This window comes from Canis lupus, chromosome 17 (assembly GCF_011100685.1).
Source record: "Canis lupus familiaris isolate Mischka breed German Shepherd chromosome 17, alternate assembly UU_Cfam_GSD_1.0, whole genome shotgun sequence".
NCBI classification, from domain to species: Eukaryota; Metazoa; Chordata; class Mammalia; order Carnivora; family Canidae; genus Canis; species Canis lupus.
In genome coordinates this window covers 64,912,878-64,934,520 of record NC_049238.1, presented here as the reverse complement: position 1 = coordinate 64,934,520, position 21,643 = coordinate 64,912,878, and the positions used below count along the sequence as shown (strand labels likewise).

The 21,643-nt window shown below is 41.3% G+C and overlaps 1 protein-coding gene and 1 long non-coding RNA gene across 3 annotated transcripts; both read left to right on the top strand.

The window, feature by feature from the left end:
- The first annotated feature begins 4,542 nt into the window (after positions 1–4,542).
- Positions 4,543–7,182, top strand: LOC119864013 (nischarin-like). Of its 2 annotated transcripts, none has more exons than XM_038562391.1 (3): positions 4,543–4,748; positions 5,146–5,256; positions 5,421–7,182. In XM_038562391.1, the coding sequence occupies exons 2-3, from the start codon at positions 5,161–5,163 to the stop codon at positions 5,781–5,783; spliced, it is 459 nt and encodes a 152-aa protein (XP_038418319.1). In that variant the 5' UTR covers positions 4,543–4,748; positions 5,146–5,160; the 3' UTR covers positions 5,784–7,182. The 2 variants fall into 2 exon arrangements, with proteins under 2 accessions (XP_038418319.1, XP_038418318.1); XM_038562390.1 differs by having other exon boundaries at positions 5,397–7,182.
- Positions 7,183–7,406: 224 nt separating this feature from the next.
- Positions 7,407–20,353, top strand: LOC119864014. Its single transcript, XR_005372812.1, has 4 exons — positions 7,407–7,805; positions 13,468–15,403; positions 17,750–17,869; positions 20,297–20,353. It is a non-coding gene; the product is annotated as an uncharacterized LOC119864014 (long non-coding RNA).
- Positions 20,354–21,643: the final 1,290 nt, after the last annotated feature.

Below are 21,643 nucleotides of genomic sequence, written 5' to 3'. Positions count from 1 at the left end.
ATCGAACCCCAATAAAAAATACAAACAAAAAACCCCCAAAATCTCCACTTAAAAACAGGAAACAAGAAATTCAAGGAATTAAATTAGAATACAACCATTCTTCATTTCACAGGACTCGCTCTATGGTTAATCCTCACGACAATGAACACAGAAAGGAAGCTACTCCCTTACTGTATAATGAAAATCATGGTTTTTATTTATTTTATTTTTTTAAATCATGATTTTTATAATGCTTTTCCAAATCAGAAAGCTATCGAAACTAGTTCTTTCTCTCTCCTCTTTCCTGATTTTCAGGAAAAGATCCCTTATTAGTATATGATCTGGTACATAATGAGCACTGCTGGTTGGCTGCACACACATGTACAACAACATGAACCCAACAAGTAGAACCAAAGGCCACTCTCATTTCATGGTTCTCCAATTCTTTTCAATTACTAGACATTTGAAGTTACAAGGCAGAGATTGAAGGTTGACTAAAATGAAGTAAAGCCCCTCCACTCTTTCAGGGATCTCTTTTGCCCTTCTTGTCGCCTTCTGAGCCTGGCCCCCTGAAGGCAGTAGAGCACCCTGTTCTCTTTATATGGGTCACAGATGGCCTGAGCCACATGCTTTACTCCACTGTCATCTATCCAGCACCACTTGGCTTTTCTTCCTTCTGGTATTTCACTTGCAGACCTTGCCTTTCAATCATTAGTCCTGTGACTCTATGCCCTTAGACTCATCCTAGTCCTATCCCCCCTCCATTGCTTTAGGGCCAACCCTCCAGGGTTGGCAAAACTCTGAATATCTTTTACTGGCTAACTTTCAAAACTGCCTTCTGAGCATTCATTCAGAAGGTGTACCTGCTGGGTCCTCTCACATTCCTTATGAATGAGGACCTTAAAATAACATCTTCTTATCGCTTTTTCTCATACTTTCCCATGCTGACAATTCTAAGCATAGGATTCTGAATCTGTAATTTTAAGCACATTTTAAGAAATTGGAATTTTTTGTAAACCTGTTAAGATTTTGTTTTCAGTATTTCTTACAAAATAGATTACCATCACTTAATATATTTAACATCCATGTTTTTCGAAGTGTAGGTTGACTGAGAAATAAGGCAATACCTATTCCAAAATCCATTCTAAGATAAACATATAGACAAATATTAAATGTATCATCCAGACGAATTTAGTCACTCCTCAAAAATATTTGTCTGTCTAATGATATGAATGCATGTTACGTGAAGGAAAGAGGAAAAGAAATCATCTGTATCGTAAGTAACCTAGGGTCCAGAGAGAGACTGCATTCCCCAGCAGAGGGGGTGACACACCTCATACTCAGGAACACTCAGCACTTGGACGGGCACTTTGTCCATCTGTGGAAGCTCAGGGAAGGCCTCTGAGAAGCATTTCTGGAAGATGAGCAGAATTTAGGCATGCAAGAACATAGAAGAAAACAAGGCACAGTAAGAGAACTGGACGGAATTTAGCATGGCTCTAGCTAACAGGGAGAGGACGAAGGCAGGAATGAAAGGGAAGATGAAGAGGTAAACAGGTCAGATCACAAAAGCTCCTTAGCCCATCACTTGAGTTGAGAGGGTAATAAAGAGTGTAACCATTTTACACTCTTCATTTTGTAACTAAAACAAACCAAGTTCATTTTCCTGAAATCGAATACCTCTATCTATACTGATTTTTTTCCTGACCTACCTTTATTATTTAGGCTAAACAGTATATTTAACAAAAGATGAAATTAACTTTTTTTTTGGCCAGGCAATTGCTGAGGCAATGTCACATTTATTATTTGAGGTATAAATAAACTCAAATGGAAAAACAAAGCTTATCTCTTTGAGGAGCTATTACCCTAAAAGGTGAAATCTGCACATCCATTCAGACATTTAACACTTATTAAACTGTTCTAGCCCAGACCCAGGTCATGGAAAAGGGGAGAGAAAGACCTAAGCAACATTTTGGGATTCTTTGAGTACAATTTCATTCCACCCATGGTAGATATAAAGTTTTACAGACTTGAGTAAACCATACTATTAAATAAAATCAGATTTTGTAGTTATCTGCGTATGAAGAATGTGGAAAACAGAAATCCTTCACTGGGCTACTGTAGTCTATAAAACACTTATAATTATTACTTTTAAACAAATAAAAAGGTAAAGATGGAAGACTATCTTCTATTTTGTTAATTTATCAGAAAAGATACATCTCCCTGTTGGAAATTAATTTTAACCCCATGTAATCTCGATTTGATAAATTAAAGTTGATCAAAAGATACAGAATTTAGAATTAATATTTATTTTTACTTACTAAGCTCTTTGGCTTACCTCAGTGGAGAGTTAAATTCTCTTTGTTCTTAAGATTTATTTACTTATTTATTCATGACAGACGGAGAGAAGAGAGAGAGAGAGACAGAGAGAGAAAGAGAGAGAGAGAGAAAGAAGCAGGATCCATGCAGGGAGCCCAAGGTAGGATCCATTCCGGGTTTCAAGGATCACACCCTGTGCTGAAGTCGACGCTAAACCATTGGGCCACCGGGGCTGCCTGGAGGGTTAATTTCTAATGAAGATGAAGTAGCAAGTGCTCCAAAAGTGGTAATTAAATTACTACAAAAACAAAAATATAAAACACATAAGCCTGATACAGTTATCCAACAACAGGTTATGTTTTAAAGCATCACCCACTTTGCTCAGCTTTGTAGACTGATGGGAGAAGAATTTTCCTATCTAAGGCCCATCTTTGTCTATCTAAGACTTAGTTATGAAATTGTACAACAAGAAAAAGAACCGTTTATGTAAAATAAGCAAGCATTTGTTTAACTGATGTATTCAACAAGTCAAATAGATGGAAATAAATGACATTAAAAACATAAAGACAACCAGGGAAATCTTCAGGGGTCTAAAGAATGTCATTGTTTTTCAAAAGATATCCAAATGATATAAACAGGAACAACACAAGTACAGAAGGAAAAGGTGCCAGAGACACCGACATGAACAATTTCACTACTACATTAAATGCCGTATATCATTATGAGAATGATGTGAATGCATTCGTAAATAATAATTTTAAATCTTGGGCACAGTACTTTTTTTTACATAAGCAATTATGAAATAATGTATTTCAAATATGAAAAAGTACATGTAACAATGTTATAATGGAGTTTCGAAGAGGCTGTAAATTTATGGGCCAATACATAAAACTGAAATTGGTTATTGAATTAGATTCAGGATACTTTTACTAGATACCGTCATTTCTATCACATTTGCTAGGTGGTTAGGCAATTCAACAATTTATCAAAGAAGATCTCAAAGAGCTGAGAATTTAGCATATTAGGTAAACAAAAAAATCTTAAGCAACTTTTTCAAAAAATAGTAATGCATCAATGGCTGAATGAAACAACCCAGAGATTAGGGATCCCAGGGTGACGCAGCGGTTTGGCGCCTGCCTTTGATCCTGGAGACCTGGCATCAAATCCCACGTCGGACTCCCGGTGCATGGAGCCTGCTTCTCCCTCGGCCTATGTCTCTGCCTCTCTCTCTCTCTCTCTCTGTGTGTGTGACTATCATAAATAAATAAAAATTAAAATAAATAAAATAAAAAATGAAACAACCCAGAGATTAAAGAATTCTAATTCCTAAAACAATAGACTATGAAGAAAAATTATGAAATTTGTCCAAGACATAATAAACAATTATAATCTGGAGAGTACATTTTTATGATGAGAGAAACAACATTTACAATTTTAGGACTGCAGCCCTAGCAACAGGGAGCAAATTTACTCGTGAGATACTAATGAAGGACCCAGCTTCGACTGAACCTGACATTTTTAAGTGACATTTGGGATACTTGCATCTAAAAGGAAATCTGGAGGACTGCCTATATCTCTTTCTCAGTGACTTTCATCACTGAAATTCCCAAAACTTGTGCACAAGGCCCCAAAACAACAATGTACCTTTAGGAAAAAAATCTGCGGGCCTTCTCTGCCTCAGGTACTGTTGTAGGCACTTGGGTGGACACAGACCATAGATAGGAAACAAATACATAAAGTGCACTGTTCTACAATTATTAATTATTTTAAGCTCCCAAAATGATGCCAACCAGCTCACAAAATTTCCTTGGACTTTCACATCAGCTTGCCTTGTCCGAGCTGGCTCAGGCACATCATGACATGAGAAACGAGGCAAGAATGATGCGGACAGCACAGAGGAAACGAGGCAAGAATGATGTGGATAGCACAAGGGCACAATTCATATTGTGAATCTCATAGACAGGATGTGGGATGTGGACAGGGAGAAACCCAGGACACCTCCAAGTTGGATGGTCCACATAAGCACAAGTGGAATAAAGAAGTCTATCATGGAACACTGGGGTGGGGGGCCTGAGGTGGAGGAGAATCATTTTGCTTCCATAAGTTAAATTTGAGATGTCCATTAGACACAGAAGTGAAAAGACAACACCAAAGGTTCAACCAGTAGTGGACTCAGGTAGGGGATCCCACACAGTGAGGTCACTTCTTTGACAACAGAGCCCATCAGAACTTGGAACCCCTGCAACCAGGCACCCACATTCTAGTGCAGCCCCACATCAGGCTCACTTGGCTGGAGACATCCCCTAGTGAAAGATGTTCTCTTGCTGCCTGCCAACTTCCCGGGGCTCTGGCTTCCAGAAAGCCCAGGGATGTGGCTCTTTCACATGCTGTAGACTTTGGTTCCACCATTACACCCCTCGCCTCAGGGCGTTTGCCAGGAGGTGCCCTAGGTAATATAGAGCAGCCCAGGCCAGGCCAGGCCACCTGTGCCAGTATCCTGGGAAGCCCCATCCCTTCCTCTTCAGTTTCAGGGGACCAGGGATGTGTGGGCAGGTCCCACCTAGGCTGGAGGAGGTTGCAGGGCAGCAGGTTCCCCAGTAATCCCTGCATGGTCACACTGATGTCATGGTGGGGAGGGTGGAAAGACGACTCCTGAGGTGCCTCTTACCCATCCCAGAGTTAACCCAAGGTCCTAGAGCTGCATCCCTTTTCTCTCTTTGGGGGAGATGTGTGCTGACTGTGGAGTGGTGTGTCTGGAATGGAGTCAGCTGGGTGTGGCGGCCCAGCCAAAGCAGCCAGACCGGGCGATGAGGCCTCCTGCCTGGGTGCCGGGCACTGTCGTTACAGAGCTCCACACAGGAGATGGGGCAGGAGTGTGAGGAAGAGAACCTCTGCTCCACTTCCTTGAGGAATGGGATAGTGCCCTGCACAGCTAAAAGAGACCAGCGCAGACTCGAGGTGAGTGAAGGGCCTGAGGTGATCTAGCTGGGCAGGGCTGCTGGAGTTGAGTGCCTGGCTCGAGCCGAGAAGCCAGGTGCTGAGTCCAAGCCAATTCAGGTGATGGTAACATCTCTGACTCACTGTTCCAACTTGAATAGCTATCTGCACCCTTGGCGACCCAGGAGGAAGAGCTCACCATGGTGCAGGCTATTGGGGTACCCAACATGCTGGAGCAGCCACCTGCTTCAGTGGAGCACCCAGCTTCGGCCCTCGAGCAACACCCTGAATCACATCAAGAAGCCGCCCCAGCTACTATTGTGGGGCCTACTGAAGCTTCAGGCCCTGAGTTGATCAAGCCAGTCAAGGCTGCTGCAGCTGGGTGCTTGGCCCGATCCGAGATGCTAGTTGCTGAGTCCAAGCCAATGCACGAGGCGGTCACACCTCTGATTCAGCGTCCCGACAAGAAGGACCGACCTGCAACCTTGGCTACCCTGGAGGTAGATCACGTCCTGGCACATGCAATCTGGTTCTCCCACATGCTGTAGCAGCCACCTGTCTCAGGGGAGCAACTAGCTTCTGCTCCTGAGCAAGATCCCAAACCACCTCAACAGCCTGCCCCAGCTCCTACCACGGGGCCTGCTGAAGCTTCAGGGCCAGAGGTGATTGAGCCAGTCAAGGCTGCTGGAGTTGAGTGCTTGCCAGGGGCCGAGATGGCACCTGTTGAGTCGAAGCCACTGCAGGTGTTGGTCACACTTCTGATTCACTGTCCCCACCTGGAGGTGCTGCCTGCACCCCTGGCCCCTCCAAAATGTGAGGCAGGCCTCAGTGCCCGGCCTCGAGTTCATCGAAGGGCCGGTGCATCCACCTGCCTTACTGGAGCAGCCAGCCTCTGCCCCCAAGCAGCAGCTGATCATGGCTGCACCCCAACAGAAGGCTTCCCCTCCCCTCTCATTGCGCTGTCTAATTTTTGTTGTGGTTGTCATCAACGTCTATAATTCCTTCATGCATTTTGTTTGTAATAAAGGATAAGTTAACTTCGGACAAAAACTAACTCTGATGCTTTTAAATTACACGTCGTGGTACTTTAGGTCTATTGCCAGTGTTGCACAGGGAGACCAGTGTACTTTCAGACCACAGTGCTTTGAAGCAACTCAATCAGAAGAAGCAATTTGGAAAGAACTGCAATACATGGAGGCTAGACAGCATCTTACTAAAGAATGAAAGGGTCAACAAGGAAATTAAAGAAGAATTTTAAAAATTCATGGAAGAAAATGAAAATAATAACACAACTGTTCAATACAGTCAGCAGGGAGATAAGGCAGTCCTAAGAAGGAAGTATACCGCAACAAGCCCTTCTCAAGAAACAAGAAGGTCTCAAATACACAACCTAACCTTATACCAAAAGGAGGTAGAGAAAGAACAGCAAAAAAAAGCCAAAAACCAGCAAGAGAAGACAAATAATAAACTTGAGCAGGAATCGATGAAACAGAAAACAAAGACTGTACACAAGATCACAAGACTGATATGCTGCTTATAAGAGATTCCTGTGAGCTTGAAGAGAATAAGATCGATAACCTCCTGATCAAAGAAAAGGCTTCCCAGAGGAATTCTACTAAACATCTAAAGAAATACTACCTATTCTTCTGAATCTGTTTCAAAAAATAGAAATGGAGTAAAATAGGAAAAGAGTTCCAAACTCTTTTTAGAAGGCCAGCATTACCTTGATCCCAAAACCAGACAAAAACCCCACAACAAAAGAATGATAGGCCAATATCCCTGATGAACATGGATGCAGAATTTCTCACCAAACAACTAGCTAACAGGATCCCACAGTACATTAAAAGGATTATTCACCACCACGTCGTGGGATTTATTCCTGGGCTGCAAGAGTTGTTCATCATCTGCAAATCAATCAATGTGAGAGATCACATCAATAAAACGAAGGACAGGGGATCCCTGGGTGGCGCAGCGGTTTGGCGCCAGCCTTTGGCCCGGGGCGCGATCCTGGAGACCCGGGATCGAATCCCACATCGGGTTCCCGGTGCATGGAGCCTGCTTCTCCCTCTGCCTGTGTCTCTGCCTCTCTCTCTCTCTCTTTGTGACTATCATAAATAAATAAATAATTATTTAAAAAAAATAAAATAAAACGAAGGACAAGAACCATATGATCCTCTCAATAGATGCAGAAAAAGCACATGACCAAGTACAGCACCCTTTCTTGATGAAAAAACTCCACAGTGTAGGGATAGAGGGAAAGTGAAAAGACAACACTGAAGGTTCAACCAGGAGTGGACACAGGTAGGGCAGTGAGGTCACTTCTTTGACAACAGAGCCCAACAGAACTCGGAACCCCTGCAACCAGGCACCCACATTCTACTGCAGCCTCACATCAGGCTCACTTGGCTGGAGACATCTGCTAGTGAAAGATGTTCTATTACTGCCTGCTGACTTCCCGGGGCTATGGCTTCCAGAAAGCCCAGGGACGTGGTGGCTCTTTCACATGCTGTAGCCTTTGGTTTCACCATCACACCCCATGCCTCAGGGTGTTTGCCAGGAGGCGCCCTAAGGTAATAATCTCAGGCCAGGCCTTAGAAAAAATGTAAGTCTGTAGTTTTCAATCATCTGGTAATGAACTCTACTGTTAATGATTTTATCAGTTAACTGTCCTAACTCACAAAGGCCTTAAAATATAAGCTTTCCATTTGTACAAGATTCACATTAATTTTACCTTTTCAAGAGTTTGGCACACCTGATTTAAAGTAGTCACTGTGAATACAGGTGAAGTTTTATCTGAAACCATCAGAACAATTAATCACTGTATAAACTAATCGTGAAGAGGTCTGCCACTATCCGACTTGTGACTCCATAGAGCAGGGCACATATGAAACATACAAAGAGATACAGCACAGTATTCTGAGTCTGCCTTACTTCATTCAACATACTCGTGAAATCCATCCCTGCTGCTACGAGAAGCTACACATCATTCATTCCCTTTGCTACATAGCATTCCAATGTATGAATAAACACAAAGCACTCTATCATTAATGAGAATTTGGGAGTTTCTCATTTGGAGTTTATCACACAGCTCTGCTACAAATATTTTAGTCTTTTGGTGAAGAGTATACACTGGCTATATATCCTGGGGCAGAACTACTGGTTCTGAAAGTATGAAGATCATAAAGTTTACCTCCCAAAGCTCCTGCTGGAGAAGTTTCCAAGATGGCTCTATCACTTTACGCTCCCACTCCGTCCACAAAATTTCCATGGCCTTGTAGAATGAAGGAAGCAAGTGCAGAGAATAAGGAAGACAGGGAGGGGGTCTCTTCATAGTCAAAATGCATGAGCACTTCATATATGCATATGCATATGTACACGTAAGGTCAATCTGGGTTGACGCATACATTTTCCATCAATCCAGCACTGACTATTTCTGGTGAACATAGGCATTTGTATAAAACCTATAAATAAATTACAAAGAAGAACAGTGTAGAAAGGTAATTATGTAATCAATATTAATATCTAACGCAATTTTTAAAAGAAAAAAGAGAGGAGTAAAAATAAAGACCTGAATAAAATATGCTGGAAATTTCTGCTATTACCAGTTATTAATACTGATGTTTGAACAGAGGTAGCTGTTGAGATTTTTTTTTTTTATTTCCCAAGTATTGTCTACTACAGATTTAAGAACATGTGTAGTCACCTTTTTAGGACTGAGCTAAATTTGAAACATATGTTGAAAAAGCTAAGAAGAACCTCTTAGGGAGAAAAAAATGATACAGGAAAATAATTTATAGAGAAATATGGCTTTCAAGGAAATGTTTATATCAAATAGAAGTGAAATCAGGCAACTCTTCTCAGATCTGCCTGACTCTGGGCGGGGGGACAGCAGCTAGTCCTGCATATTCAACATGCCATAAATACACAAGCCTTGCTTCTGGGTAAGTCATGGTGCCTGCTTTAACTCTCCTATCTATTTATGGCTGTGATGTTTGAGAAGTAAGGAAAAATAATTTTTATTAATGTAATATATTGAAGGATTTCCTCTCTTATCAGACATTATTCTTTATATTCTATACATTCACTGTGACCTATATGACTAGCATAGCAGGCACTCTATATTTATTTGAAAGCTTTGCTAGTAATGTATGGAGTTACATCTGTCCCCCTGGAATGGAGCGATGTCATCTTTGATAAAAAGTCAGACACTTAAGTAAAAAACATGGGAAATCATGACATTTAAAAAGTGAAATAATTTAATTTAAAAAGTTAAGTTACTTCTTTAAAATAATGTGTATCAGGTAATAATCCTGACAGAAGTGTTGAGGCATTAATGACAGGGTGGGAGAGAATGTGATAAGACAAGAATTCATGACATGGTTTAAAGAGACATGTGGTCATTGATCAGTGAGGGGCAGCTCTGTAGACAGCACTACCAGTTAATTAATACACACATCTTTAAAAGCTACAAGTTGTGAAGTTGTGACTATTCATCCAGGGCAAGTAAGCTCAATTTTGGAATATATTGTAGAGACAATGCATTTATGATGTTTACATATGAGGAAGGTGCCAGTTGACACCATCAGAGTTTATAACTCAAGCCATCCCTGAGTCTTAACACCTTGTACTGAGGGCAAAAAGGTTGAGTTGACAAGATCAGTATGAAGAGTTACATATTTCAATCTTAATGTGAAACCTGATTCAGCTCACTGGATAATATCAACACCAAATACAGGTTATTTCATATTTTGCTCAGCAATTTATAAAACAGGTCCCAAATAATAACAAATACGTCTTGAATAGTGGTTAATTAGTACATCTATCTAAACCTGCACCCTACCAGAATTCCCTGAAGTAGGCAAAAACTTATTTAAAAAGCTGGGGGGATGAATTAAACTCTGGATCTTAAATAAATTCTGCCAAATAGAGTATAGAAAGTATCAGACAATAGAAAGAGGACTCTGGTCCGTGATTCCAGGTATGATGAAAAACTCTGTTTGGGATACAAGTAGAGCAGACCTCAGAGGTTGAGTAACCACACGCTCTATCTTGAGAGGTCATGGGCGGTGGGTTCTTTGCAGCTGTTCTTTGGGTCGAGGCTTCAGAGGGCTTCCCCTGGTTTGTGCTTGGAAAGACCACTATGCCAGCAGAAACAGGGGCTAATGTGGGTAAACAGGCTTACAAAATGAGGGTGGACTGCCCCTCCCCACTACTAAATATATGAAACTCATAAGCTATCCCAACACACCACTTGGTAGTGTGAGTTCCAGCTACTTACTAGCTGTGTAACCTAGGTTAATAAGTTAACGTGACGTCCTTACCAACATCAATTCCTGCATCTGAAAAACAGGAATGATAATAATAATACTAACTTGTGGATACTGCCTGGGTTGGTGGAGACACAGAATGTAAAGCAGTAAAATATATGAGACACATAGGAAGAGCTCAATAAATATTGGTTAAGATCATTATTAATGTCCATAACATCTATAATGAAGCTTTTATTGTCCTTTGTGTGGCTTCACTATGTCATATGACAGGCAAGTGGACATAGGATCTGGCAAAGTAGATGACAGACAAACTATTTCATATCTCTTCACCAGATTATGGAGAACTATGCTTAATTCCAAACAAAATTCTGTAGAGTTTACATCAACTTCCAATAACTGTGCCTACACGAATGAGAAAACAGAAAGGTCCCAGTTGCTTTGTTAACAAGAAAAGATTCTTAAAAATAAAAAAAAAAAAAGATTCTTTACTCTGAAACAGGGGGTTTACCCTGTAGAACCACTGTTTTACTGTGAAAGCAACGTCCTACAAGATGTACGAAACAATGTTAGAAAATTTCTAATTTATCTTCTCAACAGAATTCAAAAGATTCTTCAGCTTTCACAATAGAGCACTCATGATACACTAGGAAAGCTTAGAGATTTTTTAAAGGTTGCTTTAAAAGTATAAATATATATGGTATATAAAGATATGTAACCTATTTGTTCTAAGTTTTTTCTTTACTCTTTTTTTTTTCAACTAACAAACTGGATACACTCTGTGCCCTACACACTATGACACAGCAGTGTGTCAAAATTTCATTGATTATATAACTGCCTGTATGGTCTACTGTGCTTTTGATTAATTTTTGATTAGTTAATTGCATTAATTTTTGAGATCACTTTGAACAAAAGTTTTCCCTTTTTAATATTCACTCTTCTTGTCCAGGACAACAGCATTCAAATTTTGTATAATAAACAGTCAATAAGCATTTATGAAATGAATAAATAAATGCCACCCGATTATTTTTTACAATGCTCTTAATAAAGGTCCTAACATTTCTCTTCAAGGTTATTTCAAAGCATTTTGTGTTTTTGGTCAATTAAATCTTTTTCTTCCTGCAGAGTTTTCTATTAAACTGTCACTATTTACTAACTTAAAGGATGCTGAGCAGAACTTTTTCCTTTGGCCAACAATTGGCAGCATAGGAACAACTTTTTATGAAAACCCAAAGGAAGCTGTAAGTAATTTTCATTTTAAAGAGAATTACTTGCAACAGGGCTAGATCCTTCCACCCAACTAGTCAAGTGTGCCAAAACTGCACAATACCACCGGATCCAGTTCTCCTTCTACTATCCCATTTCTCTAAGTTGGCTGAAAAGCATGCTAAGAATTTCTTCTCACCTGGACATTTCTGAAGAAGGCTGTCCTACTGGAGCAACTCATACTGGGAAGGGACAACGGTGTGGTTAGCTGACAGGGACCAAAGGGAGACAAAACTGCTACTCTCCAACGAAATGAGGGGTGGGCTTGAAACCAAGTTGAAAACTGTCCCCAAATACTCTTATCTTTACTGAGGACATTCCTTTCTTGGCAAAGACTCCAAACACATACAGAACCAATTCAGAGTCACCACCCTCTCATCCCTATCTCATTTAACATCACCTGTTACTTAACACCTATCATATCTCCTGTCTCTCCTTTGACCATGCATTCCAGACGATTTAGAAGGGGTGGGGAGAGATGTCCCCCAAACACACTTTTTCCCCACAAGACTCTGAATGGGTATACCGTGGTCTTTCCCCACTCAGGTCCCTCACTTAAATTGGACTGTGGCTGGGTTTTAAATAAGTTATTATTTGTGCTTAGTGTTTGGCACTTATTAAATATACAATCAAGGTAATGAATTTATAAATGTGAAGAAAGTTATCCAAGCTTTATCTCACATGGGAACAAACCTAGTCATTCTATTTCCACTCTGGAAAAGAGGATGCAAAAGACGTCACAACAAAATGTTCCAAAATAACATTTAATTAGAATAGTAAAATATGAGCAATAGCAAATAAAATGTCTTCATTCCGACAGTTTTTTAAGAGGTTGAAACCAAAGCATTTGCCCAGAAAGTTTTATGTATCTAGATCTCAGACTGTACCTATCATGGTTTCTTTTTAGTTCATCTAATAAATGGCCTAGCCACAATGAGTTCAAACAAATATTTAAATTAGATGCCCATTTAGTAATTTTGGTTAAATATTTATTTTTTGATTCATCTGTACTTTAGTACACTTGTGGATATTTTTCAAAGGGTAAAACAACTGCTATAGTACCATTTAATGATTTCATTAATATAAATTTGTTTGGGAAGCCAGGTTTAAGATGGAGAACCCCCCCCCCCCCCCCGCCGGCGTGCATGGTGTGCTAGTCTCTTCTGTGGCAGATGCTCCAGGCCCCTGCCCCAGGACGTGCAGCCATGTATCTTCCCCGGCCTCTCCTCTCCGCACAAGGTAGGTGACCAGGTGTGCCACTGAAGGCTTTTCCTAGCGCCAGCCTTTTCTGTGACCACTGTTCTTCAAGGACACCTTATGTGGTCCTAGAGTGTATCATGGTCCTTTTCTATCTTGCACTTACCCAAGGGTCTGTGAGCCAATTCTGACCTCTTCAGACTCCACTGGCTGGTCACCCAGGAGTATCCTTGGGTGTGATATGGAAGGAAGGTACAGGTAGGACACTGGGGGCCTGATATGGCGGTTGGCCTGCTTACATAGCTCGCTTTCACTTTCCGGTCCTGCTCTCACCTGGTCCTGGGGGCACCATGTCCAGATGGTAGGGCGATCCATCTTACGGGGTCTGCCTTTGGTTCTGCCTGACGGTAGGACTTGGTGGATCTAAGGAGATCCAGCTCATGTTGGCTGGTCCCGGCGAGTGCCCATCTGTTATCCCACAGTTACATCCCGTCTCTTCCAGGGTACAGCCGCAAGCCCAGATAAAATCTCTTCTTCAAATGTGCATGTGATTCCGTGCTGCAGATGGTTTGTCCTTGGTCCCAGATCCTGGGTGTCCCCATCATGATGGAGCATTGCGAAGAACCACATACAGCCTTTCTTTGGGCCACACTCAGTACTGAGTAAGAACAGGACTTTCCACGTGTGGAGTTGCTGCCTGAAGAGCCTGAGGAAACCTGACAAGTGTTGTGTTTCTTCCTGGTGCTGGGAAGTACTGTCCTAATAAGTTGTTCTTAATTTTGGAGATGGTGCTCAGGCACGTCTAGACCTCTAGACACCTAAATAACACTGAGTGTCTTTCAGAACACCTTCTCACTAGTGCATTTCTTATTAGGTTAATAAATTTAATGTCCTTGGAGTGTTCTTCAAACATAGTCAACTGGTGGGGTTTTGACCTCTTTGCTTTATCCACTTTTATTCCCACTGCTCTGAGTCTTTCATCCTTCTTCTGCTACATGCTCTGAAATCCTGACACTTCAATTCTCTTCACGTGGACCATCACTCTTCCAAAACTTCTAGCAAATTGAGCAGCAAAGGAGGACCATGGACCCTGAGCCCTGATGTGAGATTCTTACCAGAGGAGTTTACTCCCATTTCATTACGTTCTTCCTCACTAACTTTGCATGCAATCCCCCTTGATTCAATCCATTCTGATTCGGTCTCATGACTTCCAGAGCCTACCATACACATTGGGGGCAGCTACTTCAGCATATAGTACTTTTCTCTCTTTAGCCATTCCAACACTTCCGCATCAGGACTGGACCCTAGTGCCTGGTATGATGATGAGGAGGTATTAGAGTTGTTGCCTTGCAAGGCAGCAGCCTTTATAATGTTTTCAAGTACCAGCCTTCTGCCAGGAGGAATGGGAGACTTCTGCAGAGTCCGAAGGCTCAAAGGAACCTCGAATGAAATTTACCTACGTATCCCGACTCCCAATTTCAGGGCCCCATGCCTTTCTAATCAAGTCCTACCAAGCCAAGACAACGTGAACAGGGTAAAAAAAGCTCAGCCAGTGTTGAGAATTTCAACTTTTCTGGAGTTCTGTTCCTTAAAGAAAGTCTGGGTCTGATTTTTACCATTTCCTGCCCCCTGCCTATAGAGGAAAAGTGTCTGCATATGGTGCCAAGGAGACATTCTGGCTTCCACGTGTTTCTTTCTACTGTGATTAATCACCACCTACCTTTAACTGTCTTCTTCCAATGCACTGAATGATCCCAACAAAGGCTATCAAATTCCATAGTTCAAAATAATTGTTATTTCTTCCAAATGTTTATAATACCTGATACTGCCATTTCTAGTGTGTGCAAATGTTCTCACAAATGTATTCTCTTCCAGCATCCCAGCGCAGATCATCACCAGTGAGAGTTTTAATATCTCACTACAGTGGGCCCTCGCTGGCAGCCTCCAGGGGATGATGCATCTCCAGAATCCCATTTTAGAGTTGGTATCCTAAGATCACATCCTGTATCAACTGATGTGTGTTGAGTTCCCAGGGAAACAGACACCAACTTTCTGAGATTTGCATACAGAAAGTTTATGGAGAGGTGCTCTGAAACAACACCCTTAAGAGATGAGAGAAATTGTTGTGGGTACAAGCAAAAGTTAAACAGTGATGCAACTGCAAGAGGGATCTCATCAGCCTATCCTACTGGGAAGCTCTGGAGCTGAGATGCTCTTCAGAGATGTCCCCACAGAAACCAGAAAGGCCTTTGTAAAGCTGGATTCATGAATCTCTGGATGCATCTGTCCCCTTGGGAGGGGATAATCTTGAGTGGGCCAGCTTCCTTCAGGAGACAGTCATTACTGGAGAGAGTCAATGAAATATCAACCAACACGTCTGCACATGCGGTCAGTCTCAAAGGCAGCCAGGCAGCCCACCACAACATCCTCTCCTGGAGGTACAATAACCAGACTGTTTCCGGCCCTTGTCTCATTACGGGCACCACAGGCAAATGAAAATGCCTGATCCTCTGAGTCAGACACCTAAGAGTCCCTACTCAGAGTATTCAACAACAACAAGTCTCCAGTAGGGCTAATCACACCCATAACTCAGACTTGTTGAGAGATTCACTCTATACAAAAATGTGTTAATAATCTGTTCTGAGACAGGCACTGATCTGCTTCTTGCCCTCATGGAGATTTTAGCACAGTGAAAGGCTAGGAAATTCTCACAGACTGTGGTGTTAAACAAACACAGAGAAGGGACCCTGAGCTAGACCTGAGGGCCTTTGGATGTTTTCCCAAAGGAATGCTGGGAAAATGCCCGCAGAGTGTCTGGATTTAGCTTCTCAATAAACGAAACCCCTGGGCTGCTTTTCCTGAAGGTTTCCCTGTCCCCTAGGGTGTCAGACATGGCTCTGTATGCAGCAGGCCTCCAGGCAACGAGTGTGCACATCATGGGTGAGTGGTCTTGCTCTCTCAGATGCAGTATCTGCCTGTGACGTGGCTGAGACAGATGGCACTCGGGGGCTCTGTGGACAGCTCATGACTGTGCGTTAGCCAGGAGCATGGCAGGCCGCTGCTCCCTGCTCTGGGATCTGGGTCTGAGTCCCTCTTTAACCAGGGCAGCCGGTAAGAGAGGGAGTGAGCATGGCTGTGGGGAGGAAACCACAGCATCCCTAAGGGATGGCACACTGCCGAGAAGGGATAGAGAACTGTATCTAGATCCCTGTCAGGCACAGTAGGCTAATAATGTGTTTTCAAAGTGTTCTTGACAGCAAAATGTCTTGAAAATAGAGACATTTAGGCCCTCCAGCCAATGGGGAAGCTAGCATCCCCTTAGGAGTTGAGCCCCCACACTGGAGCTCCTCTGAACTGAGAGAGATGTCTTTGGGGCCCAAGCTGACTGCTGGGAGCCTGCTGCAAGCAGCTGAGGGAGGGTGGGAGGGAGGGCACCCAGGAGAAGGAGCTGTGTAACCTTGCAGATGCAGGTCTAAGGAGTCAGTCTGGGGTTCCATCCCAGGGCTACCACATATCTCTAGTGCACACTTCCTCTACTTGGGTCTCACAGAGATACTCACTTAGCTGCTGAATGTGGAGAGGGGCATAGAGTCACCCAGAGAGAGCAGGAAGTACAAACCAGTCAGCCCCAGAAACACGTATCTTCTCCCAAGAGGGCCCTTGGCAGTACGGAAAAATGGGAATGTTTCTCCTTGACACTTGTGTGGGCCCCTCTGCCCCCGAGCCTGCCCTCTTATCCCTGCCAGCTGCTCTAGGCTGCACTAGATTCCCCATGCCATGCAGGCCCGACTCGCCAGATGATGACTGTCACAGACGTTCCCGTAGACCTTTCAGTCCTTCTATGCCAAGTACTGCCCCATATTAATTCAACCTTCTTACATAGTGTCTGTTCTGTCACATTGGCCCTCACTCTCCTACACACACCCTGTGCCTTCTGCGTCCTCACTAGTCTCTTCTCCTTTGTGTCTTTGTGTGTTGCCTGTCCTTTAAAGGTCACGTCAGCACCCAACTGGTCAGGCTTCCTGATCAGCAGATAAAACAACAAATTATCTTCCCTCTTCTGACAATTCAACATGCAATAATTATAAGACCTATTCATCACTTCCCATCTGAGGCCTAGGACTGTGGTGTTCATTTGTACCATAATTCTCTGGCTAATGCTCAGGTCCTTTGATAGCAGAAGCCTCATTTACATTTCTGTTCTGGCTCCCTAAACCTTAGCAGGTGTTTGGGAAAAGGATGAGCATTGGCTTATGCCTTCCAAAGATCTCTTAAAGATTAAAAAGGGAAAAAAACTATACCCAAGTGAAGGTTGAAAGTAGTAGAAAATGTAAAGCTTGTTTCGAAGAGAACTGTTTCTCCCTAGTCACCTATCGTGTCTTTTTGAACCCCACTAATACATGAGCTGTCTCCACAGAGGCCAGAACTGAAGGTCAATGATATGGTCCTAGCCTGTGAACAAGCAAGGCCCTGAATTCCTTACCTAAGGTGTTGTTACACAGCCCAAGACACCATCTGGTTTATACTAGTTCTCAGAGCATGCCCTCAGCTCTTTCTCCTTATGCTAAGACAACCTTCTGACATCAGGGGCTGAATTTTGCATAATTTTGGTGTTGTGTCCACCCCAGAGTGAACAATGGATATATGTTACACATATGTTGACTCAATGTACATACTCCATCTTTCCTCATGAATTATCATAAGCTTCCTTGCCCTTTTCATCAATATATATGTAACTACAAACCCCTATGATTATAAAAAAAACTTGTTCTCTCCTGTTTCAGGGAGGCAGAAGAGGGGAAGCTTGCTCTCCTTGTTTGGCTGCCTCTCAAAAACCCTTTCCTTACTGCACACCTGATGTCTCAGTGATTGACCTTGCTGCACATTGCACAGACAGACTTGGGGTCAGTTACAAAAGGAATATATTTCTTTATAGTTAACATTTTCATTAATGATATAAATGAAGTGAATTTTAGTAAATTAGGCCATCAAACTGGCTTTCCAATGAAACCCACAGGGTTCAGAAGGTCCTGAATGTTTCAAAATTAACCAAAATGAGTTTACTTGGTACGATGTTCTGCATGTAGCCCCAGGCACCTCAACAAGAAGCATGAGCTGGTTAACTCAGAGTAAAGTGTGAATGAAGGGATTGTACTTGAGAGTAAGCTGCCATTGATTACACTGCGATGGAGTTTCGAGAAATGAATCCATTCTGTGTTGATAGAAAGTTCAGTTGCTAAATCTAGGGCAGGTGGGCAGGAAAACCATGCACCCAATTCCAGGACAAACACTTAGGAATGGGGCCATTGCCAAGCAAAAATAGATGAGTTGAATTATGATGGTGCCCCCAGGTTATGACAGGTTTTTTTTTTTTCCCCCTGTAAGTGAAAGAAAAATCATCACTTTCTCTAGGCTAAAGGAAATCTGGAACAGGAATGGGTTTGAGAAAAGAGGCATATTCAAATTCCGTTGCCAGGCCAACACATAAAGAGTTTAGAATTCATTGCTCCTGTCCTCACAATAAGCAAAAAGGCTGAACAAACTGAAAACAACTCTTCTTAGATGTGTCAGAAAACTGAGGTCTCAAGCAAACAGTTGACCTAATACATATATATAGTATTATAAGTATAATATATTATAATATAATTTAATATATTTAGAATATAATCTAATGCAATATTATAAATATATAGAGGTATAATAGATTATATAGAAAAATTTACATATAAATATATATTCAATAATATATATTCAATAATATATATTCAATAACATATACTAACATAAATATATTTAATAAGTATTTATATTTTGGTATTATTTAAATTGAACTTTAATAATATTTAATATTCATTTAAAATAAATATTGGTATTTATTTTATATTAATTTAATTAATATATTTAATATTAATGTATCGACTATATTTTAATAGATATAATATACATTTAATAAATGTATTAAATATTTTAAATATAGGGAAGCCCGAGTGGCTCAGTGGTTTAGTGCCGCCTTCAGCCTAGGGCATAATCCTCTGTCTCTCTCTCTCTCTCTGTGTCTCTCACGAATAAATATATAAATATATATATATTAAATATATATGAATATATAATTTTAAAACTCAATTATAACTATCATACAGTGTTACATTAATTTCAGGTGTACAATATAATGATTCAATAAGTGAAGTCGTTTTTCTAAAAAAATGTTTTATTTATTCATGAGAGATACAGAGAGGCAGAGACACAGGCAGAGGGAGAAGCAGGTTCCCTGCAGGGAGGCCGGTGTTGGACTCGATTCCAGGGCCCCAGGATCACACCCTGAGCCAAAGGCAGAGGCTCAACCACTGAGCCACCTAGGTGTCCCTCAAGATGTGAATTCTTAATCCCCTTTGTCTATTCCACCCAATTCCCCACCAACCTTCCATCTGGAAGCCACTGGTTTGTCCTCCATATTTGATTCTGGTTTTTTTTTTTTTTTTTGTCTCTTTGGTTTTTTGTTTATTTGTCTCTTAAATTCCACATATGAGTGAAATCATATGGCGTTTGTCTTTGTCTTGCTGACTCATTTCACTTAGCATAATAACCTCTAGGTCCATCCATGGTGTTGCAAATGGGAAGATTCATTCTTTTTATAGCCAAATAAATCTTGAAAAAGAAGAACATAACTGGAGGTGTCACAATCACTGATTTCAAGATGCACTTCAAAGCTGTAGTAATTAAAATAGTACAGGGATAGCACAAAAATAGGCACACAGATCAATAGAACAGAAAGAAGAGTCCAGAAATAAACCCATGCTTTTATAATCAATTAATCTATGACAAAGGAAACAGAATATACAATGGGAAACACATTTTCTTCAACAAATTATTTTGAGAAAAATAGGACAAATGCATGCAAAAGATGAAACCGGACCATTTCCTTACATCATACACACACACACACACACACACACACACACACACCTCAAAAAAGATCAAAGAGGCAAATGTGAGATCTGAAACTATAAAACTCCTGGAAGAAAACATAGGTAGTAATTTCTTTGACATTGGAAGTAGAAACGCTTTTCTAGCTATGTCTCCTGAGGCAAGAGAAACAAAAGTAAAATTAAACTACTGGGACCATGCCAAAATAAAAAGCTTTTGCACAGCAAAGGAAAATATCAACACAAAAGGGCAACCTATGGAATGGGAAAAATGACATATCTGATAAAGAGGTTAAAATCCAAAATATATAAAGGACTTAAGCAACTCAACAGAACCCCCCCCCAAAAAAATACATGACTTTTTTAAATTTATTTTATTTTTTAAAGATATTTATTTATTCATGATAGACAGAGAGAGAGAGAAGCAGAGACACAGGCAGAGGGGGAAGCAGGCTCCAGGCCGGGAGCCCGACGCGGGACTCGATCCTGGGACTCCAGGATCGCGCCCTGGGCCAAAGGCAGGCACCAAACCGCTGAGCCACCCAGGGATCCCCTACATGACTTTTTAATAAAAAAAAATTTAACAAGCATTTGATAAGTTGTATTCATGATGGAAAATATCCTAACAAATGAGGAATAGAAAGAAGCATCATTGATCTTATAAATTGTAGCTGTATGTTGAATCATATGAACTTGCCATTTTTGTATATCTAATCCCTAAAACAAATATCATATTTATAGTAAATTATTTTAAAATAAAACAAGAAAAGTTTGCCTATTTTGACTGCTGCTATTGAATATCGTATCAGTGTCTAAGACAAGAAAAAGAAATACATTACATATGAATTTTGGGAAGAGGTACATAAGGCGGACCTACAAGCAGCAAGACTGAAAATAGAACCAGAATTCATACAAAAAGTTTTAGAATTAATGCAGTTTTGTTGTAAACACACGCTCTCACACTTCCTTGTCGAACATAGATCCTGCGTAATAGACACTCAATATGAGTTTGCTGGGTTGTTATGTAGGGTCATCTCCAAGAGGGCACTTGTGTCATTACTGGGAAGGCAGCATATGGTCCATGACTCAGGATGGCTAACGTCCAAGTGGCCACGGATGTATCAAATTCAGGCTATCAGTCCTCCATCTCCACCCTCTGAAATGTGGGAAATTTCATGCTGCTGGTATGATGAGGGATGTCAAGCAGTTGGGGACTAAATGGTATATAAGTCCGTTATGGGGGAGAGCCTTCACTCTGCAAGCACCCACTTGCAAGGGTGCTTGTCTGTCCTCCCTGCAGGATTATGAATTTTGAGGACAAGATCTGTTCATTTGGCTATCCCCGGAATCTGGTGAAGCCTTGGCTTTATAAAAGGGAGTTGTTCAAAAATAAATAAATAAAAGGGAGTTGCAAATGTTTATGATTATTGAACAGTTGTAAGTTATTTATCTTACTTCTGAAATGGAAATATAAAAATAAATCCCTTTTAGGCAATAGATCCACAGGGCAATTAACTGCAAAAGTTACCTAGCTCTAGAGCCCACATCCCTTATGGTGTTACCTACACATGGTGTCTACACTGACCTGACATTTGCAAACCGAGGCTGTGTACTATCCCATCCTATAATGTACTCAGTCTACAGTAGGGTGTCGGCTTCCAAGGCCACTTAAAGCTTCTAACACTGTATGACCCGGTGGCCATCTCTGAATTAGAACATACCCCCATCGTCTTGAGAAAATATTCCACAGAGTAA

Excerpts from the sequence above, each read along its gene's own strand:
- LOC119864013 (XM_038562390.1), top strand. The coding sequence starts at position 5,161 with ATGGGGCAGGAGTGTGAGGAAGAGAACCTCTGCTCCACTTCCTTGAGG. Across the intron at positions 5,257-5,396 it reads GAGACCAGCGCAGACTCGAG|CTATCTGCACCCTTGGCGAC; the intron begins GTGAGTGAAGGG and ends CAACTTGAATAG.